We start from the raw sequence: 15,000 nt of genomic DNA on the forward strand, positions 1-15,000 counted from the left end.
AGCGATGAACACAACTTATTCCTGGATTCTGATTGGTCAGAAGTGTAAATTTGTTTTCTATGGAATAGTGTGATATTTTCATTCCTACATAAATCTGTGTGTGTGTGTGTGTGTGTGTGTGTGTGTGTGTGTGTGTGTGTGTGTGTACCTGATACATGTACGTGGTGTTAGAGCCCAGGTATTTAGCCTCATAAAAAAGCCCATCAGGCCACTTGACCTGCACGACCTCGCCGACTTCCGGTGGTCCGAGCTGAACGCAGTCTCTGCTCTGTGTGAGTGAGTGAGGAGAAGTGTTAGACACGCTGACGCGGCATATTATATAACACACACACACACACACACACACACACTCACTACAATATCTTCAGGGAAGGTGTCGTTGCTGAAGGATCCGTCGTCGAACATGACCTCGTAGAAGGTCTGTGCCGTGACGTTCGCCACGCGGCAGCTGTAGTAGCGCAGGTTCTTGTGCTTAGCGATCACGGTTTGGCCCTGCTTCAGCTCTGTTCGGCTCACCCTCGATTTCTGGGAGAAGAAGAAGTGTTTTTTTTCAGAGTGAAAATTGCTGTGGGTGGAGTTTTATCTCATAAGGAGGAAGATGGTGCTGAAGTACTCACGGTGCCGGAGCTCCGTGACTGGTGTCTGTGGCAGACGATGAACACCACGTACGGCCAGTCGTCCGGCTCCATGGCGACGCCCGCGGCGTGAGCGCAGGTGACGTGGAAGGAGGTCGGGCAACGCCCACAGGAGCACTGGATACAAGCGCCTGCCAACTTCTTCATCCGTTTGTGACAGTATATACACTTCTGCAGGGACGGGAACGAGACGTGTGTGTTTATTGGTATATAAACGAATCGGGTCAAAACGTCTGCTTCGGTGTGTGTGTGTGTGTGTGTGTGTACCAGCTTGTATCTCTGTGCAGGGACGGCGCTGATGTCGATGGGACTCCTCTTGACCACATCAATGAATTTGACCTCAGGAAGACCCACAGCACAGATCACATGGGCCCATCTGGAACACGTCACACACCAAAAATTTAATCAGTGAGAGAGAGAGAGAGAGAGAGAGAGAGAGAGAGAGAGAGAGAGAGAGAGAGAGAGAGAGTGTGTGTGTGTGTGTGTGTGTGTGTGTGTGTGTGTGTGTGTGTGTGTGTGTGTGTGTAGAAAATAATTGTTTAACAGTTTAAAAAATACATCTGAAGGTGTTGGTACCATTATACAAAACAACAGTGTGTATGAACTGGTGTGTGTGTGTGTGTGTGTGTGTGTGTGTGTGTGTGTGTGTGTGTGTGTGTGTGTGTGGTAAAAAAAACAAAAAAAGAAAGAGAGAGAGTTTCCACCTGTTGTCTGTTGTTCTTTTCAATGCACCACCTCTCAGGTTACATAAACAGCATTCCTGTATACACACACACACACACACACACACACACTATTAGAAACTTTTTTTGTTAAGTTTTTTTGATAGAACATCCATGTGAGTGAAGACGTACAGTGCTCAGATCCCCACACAAACATCGGTCACATGTCCACTCCTGGATGACATCATGAGTAGCGACGCCATAGCAACCTGGACAGAGTGGGGAAATAATACATAATATAAGGTTGTTATTTTGCGTGTGTGTGTGTGTGTGTGTGTGTGTATATATATACGCACTGGCATGAACTTGAACGCAGCAGCGTTGACAGGCCACGAGAGGACTGGATCCATCTTCCTCCAGGAGTGTGTTTGGGGGACACGAGCCTTCACGGTACGCGAAGCAGATTTCAGGAATCAGAGGTCGCGACCTCGCCGTGGCCTCTGGCCTGCTTTCGTCTTTCGTCTCTTCGGGCTGATGAGAGAAGTTTGCATTGTGTGAAGCGTAATCGTGGCGTGTTTGGACCCATGTTTCTCGCTTCTGTTCCAGACGGCTGATAGAACACCACAGGGGTTTGTGTTTTTTTACCTGATAGTACGGCATGAACAGCGTGCATATGGCGCAGTGCGGCGCCGCCTTCGCCGCCGCGATGTTGTACTCCTTCTCCGACGGGAAGTGAGACTTCCTGCTGTGCCACAGATGAACCAGGGGTCTCGCCCAGACCTCGGCCTCCGGCATTTCTTCCTCCGCGCTGCACTCCTCTATAGGTTCTGACACACACACGTATAATTTTACATTCTCCAAAAGTATTGGGACACCCGACTTTTCCACATTCGAGTCTTTACACATAATCTGAGTTGATTAAGTAAAGAGTCATGTGACTAAAATGATCATAGGAACATTATAGTTATAATAAATCACCACTTTGGATACTTCAGTACATTTGAAGGAACACATTTAACTACAGTATCTCTACTTTTATAAACTAAACGCTTTGTGTACTTCATCCCCCACTGCCTGATCCTGATCCTTACATGAGTTACAGTAATCTTCAGGGTCATACAGAGGTTTTCCAAGAGCGGGTTCCAGACCTCGCAAGGGTCCATCAAAGTCGTCGAATCCTGGTGCTGTGCATCAGGTGCAGAAGCTGCTTCAAAAAACAGATGCATGAGCATTGCTTTAGAGGTTGCAGAAGCGGAAGTTCAGCTCGTCAGTGCTCAGACTTCACACTGCAACAGAAGGAGCATCTTCTGAAGCTGCTCACAAGAACGACCTCAAGAGCATGAATTCCTGGAACCATGTCCTGTGGTCTGATGAGATGAAGATAAACTTGTTAATGGTGTCCAGCATGTGTGGTGACGCCCTGATGGGGAAAATCAAGAAGATTGTCTTCCCTACAGTCAAGCATGGTGGTGGTAGCATCATCGTCGGGGGCTGCGTGAGTGCTGCTGGTACTGTGAAGCTGCGGGAAACATGGATTTCAACATGTACTGTGCCATTCTGAAGCAGAACATGATGCTCTTCCTTTCAGAAAATAGGCAGAACGTCAGGTTTCCAACATGATAACGACCCCAAACACACCGCCAAGATGCCCTGCTGAGGAAGATGAAGGTGATGAAGTGGACAAGTATGTCTCCAGACCTGAACCATATTGAGCATCTGTGGGGATCTTCAAGCAGAAGGTGGAGAAGCTCCATATGTGTAACATCCAGCAGCTCGGTGATGTCATTATGGAGGAGTGGAAGAGGATCCCAGCAACAACCTGTGCAGCTCTGGTGAATTCCACACCCAGGAGGATTAAAGCAGTGCTACATAACAGTGGTGCTCACACACAATATTCACACTTCGACATGTTCACTGAGGGTGGACTCACTTTTGTTGGCAGTTATTGAGACAATGATGGCTGCATGTTGAGTTCTTTTTAGAGGACAATAAATCTGTTATAGAAGCTAAAATATTTATATATAAATTCTTGAGAAGATATTAAATGGATGATGAAATGTGAGGGGTGCACTGGGGATACTGTGAGATACTGTGAGATATTCTATAGCTGCTATAGGGTAAATGATAAAGTAAGTTCTACTAATTCAAAACCTACCATCATCACTGTTGTCTTGCTGCTTGACGGCACTGGGAACCGCCCTGGCAGTGGGTTTCCTCAAAGGGTGGCGCCAACTTTTGGTCGTCTTTCTCTTGGCCATGGGCGTGGTGTACTGCTAAAACATCGGATGCATTAATGCAGGACGTGATGACATCATGGTCACTTTGGGTTAATTTCAAGACCGTTTGAGTACTCACTATACGGATTTCTCCCGGCTCGGTTCCCAAATCTCCGTACTCCGTCTCGCTCATGGAGTTCTCCTCGCCAGACTCGCTGCTGCTGTCCAACCTTGAGGGCCTGTCCGGAGAACCGAGGAGCTCCGCACCTGAGCGATGGACCGCGCTGGACTCCAAATCAGTAAACGTTAGGCTCTTCTCCAGAAAGTCCGAAGGATCCGGGCACTTCACTTGCTGGCACCGAGGCTCCTCCCACAAGGCATAAGGCACCGTGAGATCTTCTGCGTTTTGGTAGCTCATGTTCTTCCAGTCTTCAAAGAGGTTGGGTAATGCAGAAGACGTGAAGTCGGCTTCGTCGAGAGGGATCGGGTCGTAAGACGTGGAAGGAGACTCCGTGGTGGAGGTGAACGAAGACGAAGAATCCTTCACCAAACTACTTCTGGAAAGTTCAGTACTGGATTCTGGGTAATGCGAGATATTCGACACTGATCTACCTCTATCTCTTTTTTTCCTCCTGTGGAGCTCCTTGTTAGCATCCGGATCAGAGCCGAGCGATCTCCCGACATCTTGTGACGGATTCGAGCACCAATCGAGTGAGGGAGCTTTGGCGCTAGCTTCACCAAGATGACCCGAGGCGGATTTTTCCGGTTCTCTAGAACGAGGAACCGTGTTGTTTTCCCCGGACTGGACTGCGAGGGTTAGTAAAGGCATTTCTGACGACATGTTGGGAGATTTCCTTCCCTCAGGATCCTCCGAGACCTCAGGAGTGAGGAGAGGCATGTCGGATGAAGGAGCTCCGGAATGTTCTGCGGATTCACGGGTGCCTGGTGTCCCGGTGGGTTTTACGGCAGACGGATTCGCTTTACCGCGGTTTGACGAGGATCTGGCAACGCGTTCAGGCGTGTTATCCATAGCAGAACCGGAAGCTTCAACAGCAGAGGTTAGAGCCTTTCTGGATCCTGAGGCTTCTCTTGCAGGGGGCGGGGCTTGGGGCAGGACTCTTTCAGACGACTGGGCCAATAAATTGCTCTCGACTCGTGTGACCTTGACGAAGCAGATCTGTTGGCACAGACTAGCGGGCCCTTCTAAACCGGCACAAAGCGAGGAGAAGGTTTAGTAATATTTCTCAAAAGAGAAAAAAAGAAAAGCGCAAAATCACGTGTATAACCTGAGACGCGCGATGCGTCGTGAGGGATTTGATCCTCCTCCTCTTTCTCCTCGTGGTCACTCGTCCGTCTCGCGGCGTTTTCCGTGACGAGCGACGGCTGCACAGTTTTCAGTCGTTTGGAGCGTGTGCACGGGTAGCTCGCCCTGCGAGACGAGAGACAGTGAGGAGCGTACGGAGAACGACTTCTCCTTACTATCTCATTCATAACGACAGCATTTTTGTACCTCTTGTTTGTTTTTGTCCTGCGGCGTCTCTGGAGCCACGTCTGGAGCTCGGGCGTGGAGCTGGGCGTGGCCAGGGTGTGGTCTATCGAGCAGGTGTCTTTACCCTGCGTCCACAACTGATAGCGGTCTGGTTGGAAACGTTTCACGAACGGGTCCATGGAGATCTTCACCATGTCCTTACTGCATGTGCACTGTGGAGGGGAAGAAGACAAGAAACACATGGACTTCAGTCTCCAGTTTCGTTTTTTCTGGAGGTGACTCCCACACACCCAAACAAGTCCTGTCCCTTTGTATAAAAGACACCAGTCACAGAATCACTGTCTTCCATCTATAACGCACCTGAATGGCGAGTTTGCCGTAGTCGATCCAGCGCAGGCTGGCGAAGTTGGTGGACTCGGCGCAGTTGAAGCCGTGGTTGAAGCCGGCGTGGTAGCCGTACGGAAACGTGATCATGAACTCGCCGGCTTCCTGCGTTATCTGATACACAAACTCACGGTTACCCCGAGATACACGTCAGCTGCACGTTATTACCGTTAGCTACGCTACAAAGCGTCTGAGTGATACCCTGTCAAACGGGATGCTGTATTTCTTCAGGACAGAAGGTGAGATGAGGGTCATCTTGTGTCTGAGAAAAGCTTCACAGCTCTTAAAGCTGTTGGGGAAAAAACCTGCAAGAAAAAAAAAAACGATTATAATAATAATAATGCTGAATATAATTCTTACTCTTCATGCTTATTAGAAGGTCCCTCATATCTGGACCAGTTTCATAATAATGTGATGTTAATAATAATAATAATAATAATAATAATAATAATAATAATAATTAGGTGCATTTGTTTCCACAGGAACCTATTGGGCATCTCCAAAGATAGTTCTTATCAAGAGGAACCATGGACTGTGTGGTGTTTTTTTTTCTCCAGGGAAGGTTCCTCAAGCTGTTTTCCACCTGGATTCATCTCAGAAGAAACACGAATGAGGTTTGTTTTGTGTGAGCGAAGAAAGAAAGGAGGAATGTTCCTCAAGAAAGGTCCATAGAAGATTTTTCATTTGCTTTTTTCAGTTCCTTCTTCTCTTTGAGAACTTAAAATGAACTATGGTTTCTATGGTTACAATAGGAACAAGTTTTTTTTGTTGCCAGTATCAGGACACGTACCTGTAGCTAATCGCTCCAGTCTCTTTCCGTGTTCTGGAGGAATGGCGTACCTGAAACGATAGAGAAACACAGTTGATCTGATCTAAACTGGAAGCTCCACACCGTCCTGATCCATGGAATCAGCAGGAGAGAACGTGTTTCTAACCAGGACTTGGGTTCTCCGAAGTGCAGGTAGTTAATGCTGTAGAGGTCCATGTCCTCCGTGTGCCAGGAGAAGCTCGTCTTCCACATGCCGAAATACAGGTAGGGGGTGTTCACACCTTGGATGGAGACGCCGCAGTCCTCCTCGATCACGTCCAGGATGGAGTTCAGGTGGCCGATGTTCCACTCCTCCACGTCCTAACATCACACAATACACTTGTATAACATGTAACTTTATATAAACATCTGGAAACATCTAAAATATTTTTGTTTTACAGCCCGACCTCGTCGTACAGCGTCCCGCTCACATCTGCACCATATATGGGGGGCACGAACGTCAGGTTCTTCCAGTACTTCCTCTCGAGATCTTCGTAGTTCAGGTAGCGAGGGGTGCAGTACCTGTGATTCAAATGAACGTGTATTTTGCCTGGAATTGATGCTTAGCAAGAAATTCTGCACAAATAAACAACAAACAGTTACTATTCTAACTTATAGCTCCGCCCCTTAAACTTCAGGCCACGCCCACCGTCTGAACCCGAGCTCAGATCGGTTTCTTATAAGATTGTAATAATTTTTTTTTTTTTATGTCTAACTTGCAACCTGATTGGTCAAAATGCAAGTGTGTGTGTGTGTGTGTGTGTGTGTCTCACTTGTCGCTATTGGCCAGCCTGCGGAATTCCTGCACGCTCAGCGGCTTCTTCTGGATGTTGTACTGAGTGAAGAGCCCTGATTGGCCGGCCACCATCTGCTGAATAGGCGCTTCGATCACCAGGTCGTCGATGTCGTCGTAGGTGCGTCTCGGCTTCCAGCCCTTCGGCGGGATCACCTGCGACGACACAGACCACGATCTGATTCTGATTTGTCCTCGTTTAGGAAATGATTCATCTTGTTTTTTTTTTGTTTTTTTTTTCATTAGTTTCGGGTAAACATGTTCACGATATGGACAAATGTTAGTGGACAAGTGACCGTGCTTCTTTGTGAACATCTCACTCCACATTCTCGAGATGTTCCACTAGCATTTTTTCTGTCTAGGGTGTTAGTAAAGTGAGGTGAGGAAGTTCCTGGGGTGCAGTCAGCGTGAAAGATTCATCTCAAAAGCTCTTTATAGCAGGAGATCTGATAAGCAGATTTTTATTTAGTGTATATTTATCGCTGAGATTTGAACGTCTGCTGGGTTCAAGAGTGTAGAATGAAGATGGACGATAACGAGGACATGAGTTTTGTTTACGGCAAGAAACATGAAAAGAAAAAAGCAGGTGTGTGTGTGTGTGTGTGTGTGTGGGACACACCTTCGCCAGACCGGCCCTCTGCGCTCCCTGAGACTCCATGTACACCAGATACTTATTGAAATCCCGAAACTCCTCCATGGTCGGGTGAAAGGTCATAATCTTGCAGGCGGGATTTGCGGAGGCGTTCGCCCCGACACCCGCCATCACGGCCCGTCTTTCCTTCCTGCGCAGAGGAAAACACCACCATCATCATTATCATATGAGAACAAAACAACAAGGACACTATACATGGGAGCAACGGACGTGTTGAGGAGAAGAGATGGGGGGACAGGGACCAGGATGGACAGGATTACAAATGAGTTTATTTAAAGGGACCGGGATGAAGGTGGGACGTTTTTTTTGACAACGGACGAGGTGAAGGAGAGAAATATGGGTTAATATATGTGAAGAAGAACGCTGAGGAGGGTGGAAATGAGGAGGTTTGTGGATGTGGTGAGGGAAGACATGCAGGCGGTTGATTTGAAAGCGGTAGATGTGGTTTGGAGATGGAACGACTCGGGCCCTTGAGTAAGGCCCTTAACCATTTGCGCTTCATATCAACGCTGAATAGAAAAAAAACACGAATTTCACCCCATGACAAAAAATAAATCCCCTTTACGTTTTAACCTTAATGGAGGAAAAGACGACGGAGGGATCCCGTGACGTCACGTGGTGGTGGTGGTGGTGGGGGTAACCTGGGGCAAGATGTGAATATCCTGTGCACGAGGACATACGTTTTTATTTTCATTTCCTTCCTATTTTTTGATATTTTCCTCCCCAGGCCCGTGTCTGATCCAGCAGGTGCTGAAACACTTATCAAACCCCGGATATGCTTCCTGATCAAAACCCCACAATTCAACCACAAACGCGTTATTAACATCATTATAACGTGTAGAATCTCCGATCCGGAAGTGTTGCGGTAAATAATCCCAGCTGTTGGCGGACAGAGGAATATCCGGGGCTGGGTAGCAGTTAGCCAGTGACTCTGCAGCCCCGAGCTCGGGTTTATCCACGAAATATAACCCCTGACACGCATTAACACGTCGGACACGCGTGTTTTTACCTGCATTATTTATTCAAAGTTACAGTGCATTTCAACTCCGAATCATCTTTTACCTCAGGCTTTGAGGAAATCGCACGCGTTGTTGACACTCGAAGCCCTTTAAATAGCCTCAGCTGTGCGTCTGCTCCAGGAGGGCGCGTCGCAAATCCATCCTCGCGCACTATCTCTAAGCGCTAGGAGCTTCGCACTTAACATGGCGACTAACACTCGAAGTAGTGCACTCGCCGCGTAATTTGGTGATGTTTGAAATTCGGCCCGGCCAAGTATCGCGAGATTTTGTTTATTCTTCTTCTTTGGTGGTTTGTTCGCTGCACCGAGCTCTCAATGTACATTAGCGCCTGGCGTATTAAAAACAATATTCGAATTTGAATTAATAATAATAAAAAACAAACAATTAAATAATTTTCTTTCAAAAAAAATATATATATTTATATGCTTTTTTAGATCGGTTGTATTGTTTCAATTGCACGCATGTTTTTCGACATGAACGAGATTAATTTTAGGAAATTGTTTGCTAATTTCTACATATTTTATACTATAAAATGGCACCATAACTGTTTTATTAACGCTATTAAACATGAAGAAAAAAACATATCTATAGAATATCTATAATCATTCAATAGTCGATATGGTCATATCTAAAGAATCGATTTTGTTTATAAATGGGAGTATTTTTAGTCACAGTCACTTTTATTAAATGCATACTTCGAAATATTGTTAAATATACAAATAAAAAAGCTAAATGTACACTTTAGTTGAGGCGCAAGGCGTTTTTTGGTAAGGTTTCAACTCTTAGAGTCGATTCTTTTTGAAGCTTGCTCTGATAAACCGACTCGGATAAACGAGTCACTTTGCATTGCGATGTTGCCGATTTTAAAATTAAGATTTTATGTGTAAGGAGAATGCGCACTGGAGGAAATCTCAAGTCGCTGTAAAACACTTGTTAAAGTAATTTAGGCGAGATTTATGTGATGTGTCGTTTGAAAAAAAAAAAGAGTCGACTCTTCTCTTCAGTTCGGCTTTTTTGTGGTGAAACAAAGAAGTTGAAAAGTCGTGTTATTTTGCAAGAAAAATTCAAAATATCTCAAACAATTTCGACATAAAAACACTCAGAGGTTGAAAGAATATTTGTTTTTATACAATATACAGCTCACATTTGTGAATCGGCTCTTTTAGCTGAACCGAAAGGTTAAAAGGAAAAAAGATTAATGGCGCCCCCTGGTTTGTCAAAAGTAAAAATCACTAATTCAAAATGTTCACCAACAGGGGGCACCACCAACAACCAAAAAATGCATGATTATATAGTGTCATGGCTGTTGCTTTGAGAATGTTGTTGGAGAAATATAGAGAAGGTCAGAAGGAGTTTGCGGATTTGGAGAAAGCGTACAACAGGGTGGAGAGAGGAGTTGTGGTATTGTATTACTTTGCACTGTTGATCCCAGGTACCTGAATTCCTCCACTTTCTCCACCTCTTCTCCCTACAACCGCTCCCCTCCACTGCCCTCCCTCTCATTCACACACATGTACTCTGTCATACTCCTACTGATTTTCATTCTCCTTCTCTCCAGCGTGTAATTCCACCTCTCCAGGCTCTTCTCAACCTGCTCCCCACTCTCACCACAAATAACAATCATCCACAAACATAATAGTCCACAGAGACCCCTGTCTGACCTCGTCCTTCAACCTGTTCATCACCACTGCAAACAGGAAAGGGCTCAGAGTCGATCCTTGATGCAGTCCACCTCAAACTCCAACTTGAACCAGTCTGTCTTTCCTACTGCACACGTCACTGCTGTCACACTTCTGATTCGTGATCCACATATTTGATTTGGCACATGTTTTGCGCTGGATGTCCTTCCTAACGCAACCCTCCCCATTTATACGGGCTTGGGATCGGCACTAAGAGTGACCTGACTTGTGCAACCCTAATGGCTGGGTTTATGAATCGACTCGCGTATATGAGATTGAAAATATGAGCTGCTATCTTGATAAGTAAGTTTATAAGTAACACATGGCCAGAAAAACAAGGTTTACAATAAAAAAGATTTTAGGGAGGATTTGGCTGAAATGAATGAGTCGGGTTTTTTTTTTTAATGAGCCGAGTCATGTCATTTGACTCATTTTAAAAGGGGAAATCAACAGTGTAACTACTGCTGCCTGGTGGTCATTTGTGGTGTGTGTGTGTGTGTGTGTGTGTGTGTGTGTGTGTGTGTGTCCGTCTTTCCCGTCTGGAGCTCCTCCCGCGCGCGCGGCTCTCCCTCTTTTACAGTTTATTATAGACCTGTATGTTTACAGATAATTCTGGGACCCGAGGAGTCAAATACACGCATTAAAGGTGAGTTTATACAAATATTTTATATATTTTATAAGTATGTTATAAAATATATTATATTTTGTAAGTATGAAGCTGAAAAAAGGAGAAATATGTGTTAAATTAAGATTTAAAATGATTTTAATAGTGTATAAATGTATATCTGGGCATTATCATTCTGTATGTCATCTATCTATCTATCTATCTATCTATCTATCTATCTATCTATCTATCTATCTATCTATCTATCTATCTATCTATCTATCTATCTATCTATCTAGGGCATTATCATTCTGTATGTCATCTATCTATCTATCTATCTATCTATCTATCTATCTATCTATCTATCTATCTATCTATCTATCTATATATACATATATATATATATATATATATATATATATATATATATATATATATATATATATATATATATATATATATCAAATGAATATTTGGTTTGAACCGTTCCTGCAAAACAGTATCAATAAATTTTAAATAATATTGTACAGGGGAAAATAATGCAAACTTTCCGGTTTATAAATAAAGAAACGTTAGCGAGAAATGAGGGAAACGAAAGAGTCGGCTCTTTTATCTGAACCGAAAGAGTCGATTCGCATATACGAGGTGTAAAATATGAACTGGTTTTGTGAATTTTGATAATAATAATACATAATAAAAATATTACATAAAAAACGATCAAATGCAAGAAAACATAATGCAAGCTTTCGCTACTATAATAATAAAAAATATAGCAGGGTGAAGTTAGGGAACCGAAATAGTCGGCTCCTTTCGCTGAATCGCAAGAATCGACTCCGTTATATGTAGGGCAAATGAATGAGCTGGTCTGTTGTTTATTAAAAACGATACAGGAATAATTAATATGAAAAACAGCATCAGTTCTTCTTGCTTGTTTTTTAAAGGAACTCTGTGGAAAACTAACCACAGATCTTCTGTGGATGAAGGCTTCTTAAATCCTGTCTTTTCATAATCCCAGATAGACTTGATAATATTGAGATCAGACTCCTTGTTGTTCTGAAGATAGTTTTTAATACCACTGGCTGTATGTTTGGTGTTGTCCTGCTGCCAAAATAAATTCAAGGCCAATCAGACGCCTCCCTGATGGTACTGCGCGATGGAGAAATATCTACATGTATTTCTCAGCATTAGGGACACCATTAATCCCCCGAACCTGCAGGAAACCTCCACCATGCTTCACTGTTACCCACAAACACTCATTGTTGTACCACTTTTCAGTACAACTTCAACAAACAATTTTCCTGTCACAGCAAATATTTCAGATTTTCACTCATCAGTCCAAAACACCTGCTGCCCTTTTTCTGCTTCTCAGTTCCTATGTTTTCATGCATGGCTATGACTATGGCTGAGTTACGTAGTCATGTTACCATATTCGAAGTTTGGCAATTCTCCCATGATGACCACTTCTGGCCAGACTTCTTCAGACGGTAAATGGTGCACCAGGCTCTCACTGTTTTTCGCCACTTCTTTGCTCTTCGCGCTGCTGAACATCTGATGTTGAACAGAAGTAAGCATGATGTGTCTTTCATCTTCATCATGCATTAAGTGACCAACCACTGCATCTATGCTCGTCAACATCGCCCTTTTCTTTGTGCGTCTTAAAAATAGCATGAAGCTTAAAACCCCAGTCTGCTTTGAGAGACCTTGCTGATGCAGGAGACCTCCCTTGTGTCTTGTTGTTTTGCTCAGTCTTGCTATAGTGTAGGCCCTGGGACATGACTTCCACACCCTCATCTTAGTAGCAGAGTTTGACTCCTCACAGAGATTGAAGCTTCCACACTGCTGTTTATTTGACAGTTAATTACTGTGTTTTAACCTACATATGAAACATGATCATTGGGATCTACTTGGTAGAATCGGTGAATCAGAAGCCTGACTTGATCCTACAAAATCCCTGAGTTTGTGCAACGTGTACAAAGTGCAAAAGTAATCGAAAACCAGGGGCTGGTCACAACAATTATTGATTCCATTTGTATTTTTATTCTGTTTTTGTTTACTGATAAAAATAAATGATCCATTATATAAATACACATAAATCTCCATCACACATCATCACACATAAATCTCCAAAATGTATCATTTCAGGTTTAATTCCAAGCTTTCAACATTGTAAAATGGCAGTTTAGCAGTAGTGTAAACAGTACCTGAAAAACATACCTGATTAAAAGTACAGATCTTTTACTACAAACTAAAGTTCAAATTCACTAATTCCAATATGACTTGAGTAAAAATCTTCGAGTTTCTGATTTGAACAGCACTTGAGTATTTCACTCGTATTGAACGCAGGCTTAAAGATTCACAAGTCTTCAGAAAAAAACAGTACATTTGTGAGATTTTATTTCCTAAAATTGCATTAACAATCAACACGGCCAAAATAAAAGACAAAGTATTAAAGTAATCTTTTAAAATGAGATCTTTAATTTGTTCAAAAACGTTTTACAATTAATCTTAGAAGAAGAAAAAAATACCGTATTTTTCGGGACTATAAGCCGCTACTTTTTTCCCACGTTTTGAACCCCGCGGCTTAAACAACGAAGCGGCTAATTTATGAATTTCTCCTGGGTTTTTCCCAGTTTCACAAACTTCAATCCAAAAAACTGAACCCCATAACATTAGACCAATTAAATTTCCGAACGGAAACGAAAAAACGCACCTCACCTGTGTGATAAACTCCTGAGAGAAATAGTTGTGAAAGGAAGGAGGAAGACAGTGAACAATGACTTACTTGGTCGGCTACTGTTTAGATACAAGCTGTTGTAGCGCGTTGAGTCTGGGTGAAGGGAGAGCTCGCTAACTCCAGTTACAACAGAAATCATATAAACACAGACAGGTTTCCAAAACTTGTGCTTTTTTATTTTTCTTGGTAAAAGCGTTACGGGTTAGTCAAAGAAACTTAGAAATGAGCATCAGAAAATAATAAGGACATATTCCTTGGTCTTGCACACACGCAATAATACCGGAAAAATGCAGTGCCGGTCTTTTCCCAAAATACCGCTCTACTCCTAATAGAAGCGCAACATATTTCAGCCATTACACCGTGTGTCACGTGTCTTTCGTTAAAGCCTGTGTAAAGTTCATTAGTTTCAGTGTAGACAGGTGCGGCTTATTTATGATTAAAATTAAAATATTTGTCAAATTCAGTGGGTGCGGCTTATATAAGGTTGCGCTTTATAGTCCGAAAATTACTGTAATATTCAGAGCTGATTGTGATTTGTTGCCAAATCACAAAATACTTTACACCACTGACATTCAATAAGTGTTTATTCTGTATTATGGATGAGTTCAACATTGATAACATTAGTAAAAGCTACACCTGTACACTGGAGATAAACATATATATATATATATATATATATATATATATATATATATATATATATATATATATATATATATATATATATATATATATATATATGTGTGTGTTTCTCATTATCAAGAAATTGCACATGTAACCCAAATTCAAGTCTTTATTAATAGTGTTTATTCATGGAATGTGGGTTAAACAAACGCTGTAATATACACACACACACACACACACACACACACACACAGTAGAAGTGGTACAGTCATGCAGAAGGATGAGTGTGTATGGATTGGCCCTGAAAAAGACACCCAGGTGACACCTTTAAGCCGTGTAAATCCAGATCCTCCGCATTAGATCACCTGCCAGAGGTGAACCAAAAACACGGTAAGGAATTTAAAGTTGGTCGTAAATATTCAGACTAATATTATAGTCCAGATCCAGCAGTGACCTGATACAGACCTCACCCTAAGATACGTGGTAAACAAAGCAGAGTGTTGGCGTGGCTGGTGCACAGTAAACAAACATGTCGTGTATAATACCATGTGTACAGTTTCTAGAAGTGGTGCTGGTTTTCGAATGTACTCAAGAAGGCAGAAGACAGAAATTCTAGGATAAAATGCTTATAAAAAATAGCACTAGATCAGCACAAAGACGTTATTTCTATTGCACTTTTTACAACAGACATTGTCTCAAAG

At 43.0% G+C, this 15,000-nt stretch overlaps 2 protein-coding genes across 7 annotated transcripts in view; one reads left to right on the forward strand and one right to left on the reverse strand.

The window, feature by feature from the left end:
• Positions 1–8,834, reverse strand: part of kdm4c (lysine (K)-specific demethylase 4C) — a 10,259-nt gene extending 1,425 nt beyond the window's left edge. For 2 of the 4 annotated variants that reach the window (XR_014531974.1, XM_083532724.1), the window contains exons 1-20: positions 8,702–8,834; positions 7,607–7,769; positions 6,968–7,143; positions 6,602–6,716; positions 6,322–6,515; positions 6,177–6,226; positions 5,588–5,691; positions 5,363–5,500; positions 5,024–5,214; positions 4,800–4,942; positions 3,653–4,716; positions 3,453–3,567; positions 1,943–2,124; positions 1,654–1,828; positions 1,490–1,566; positions 1,340–1,395; positions 903–1,011; positions 618–806; positions 355–525; positions 149–268 (exon numbers count right to left, since the gene is read on the reverse strand). Coding sequence is in view for 3 of the 4 variants with exons in the window: in XM_083532724.1 (XP_083388850.1) it covers positions 149–268; positions 355–525; positions 618–806; positions 903–1,011; positions 1,340–1,395; positions 1,490–1,566; positions 1,654–1,828; positions 1,943–2,124; positions 3,453–3,567; positions 3,653–4,716; positions 4,800–4,942; positions 5,024–5,214; positions 5,363–5,500; positions 5,588–5,691; positions 6,177–6,226; positions 6,322–6,515; positions 6,602–6,716; positions 6,968–7,143; positions 7,607–7,750 (3,513 nt within the window). In the remaining variant the exon portion in view is untranslated. Of the gene's footprint in view, positions 1–148; positions 269–354; positions 526–617; positions 807–902; positions 1,012–1,339; positions 1,396–1,489; positions 1,567–1,653; positions 1,829–1,942; positions 2,125–3,452; positions 3,571–3,652; positions 4,717–4,799; positions 4,943–5,023; positions 5,215–5,362; positions 5,501–5,587; positions 5,692–6,176; positions 6,227–6,321; positions 6,516–6,601; positions 6,717–6,967; positions 7,144–7,606; positions 7,770–8,648; positions 8,669–8,701 lie in introns of those variants that run through there. The other 2 variants (XM_083532722.1, XM_083532723.1) reach the window with 2 other exon arrangements.
• Positions 8,835–10,817: 1,983 nt separating this feature from the next.
• The window catches only part of frmpd1a (FERM and PDZ domain containing 1a), a 32,116-nt gene continuing 27,933 nt past the window's right edge, over positions 10,818–15,000 (forward strand). For 2 of the 3 annotated variants that reach the window (XM_083532662.1, XM_083532664.1), the window contains exon 1: positions 10,818–10,983. The gene's annotated coding sequence lies outside the window, so the exon portion shown is untranslated. The remainder of the gene's footprint in view (positions 10,984–15,000) is intronic. The other variant, XM_083532663.1, reaches the window with a different exon arrangement.

The sequence above is a fragment of the Silurus aristotelis genome (assembly GCF_946808225.1).
Source record: "Silurus aristotelis genome assembly, chromosome: 27".
Classification (NCBI taxonomy): Eukaryota; Metazoa; Chordata; class Actinopteri; order Siluriformes; family Siluridae; genus Silurus; species Silurus aristotelis.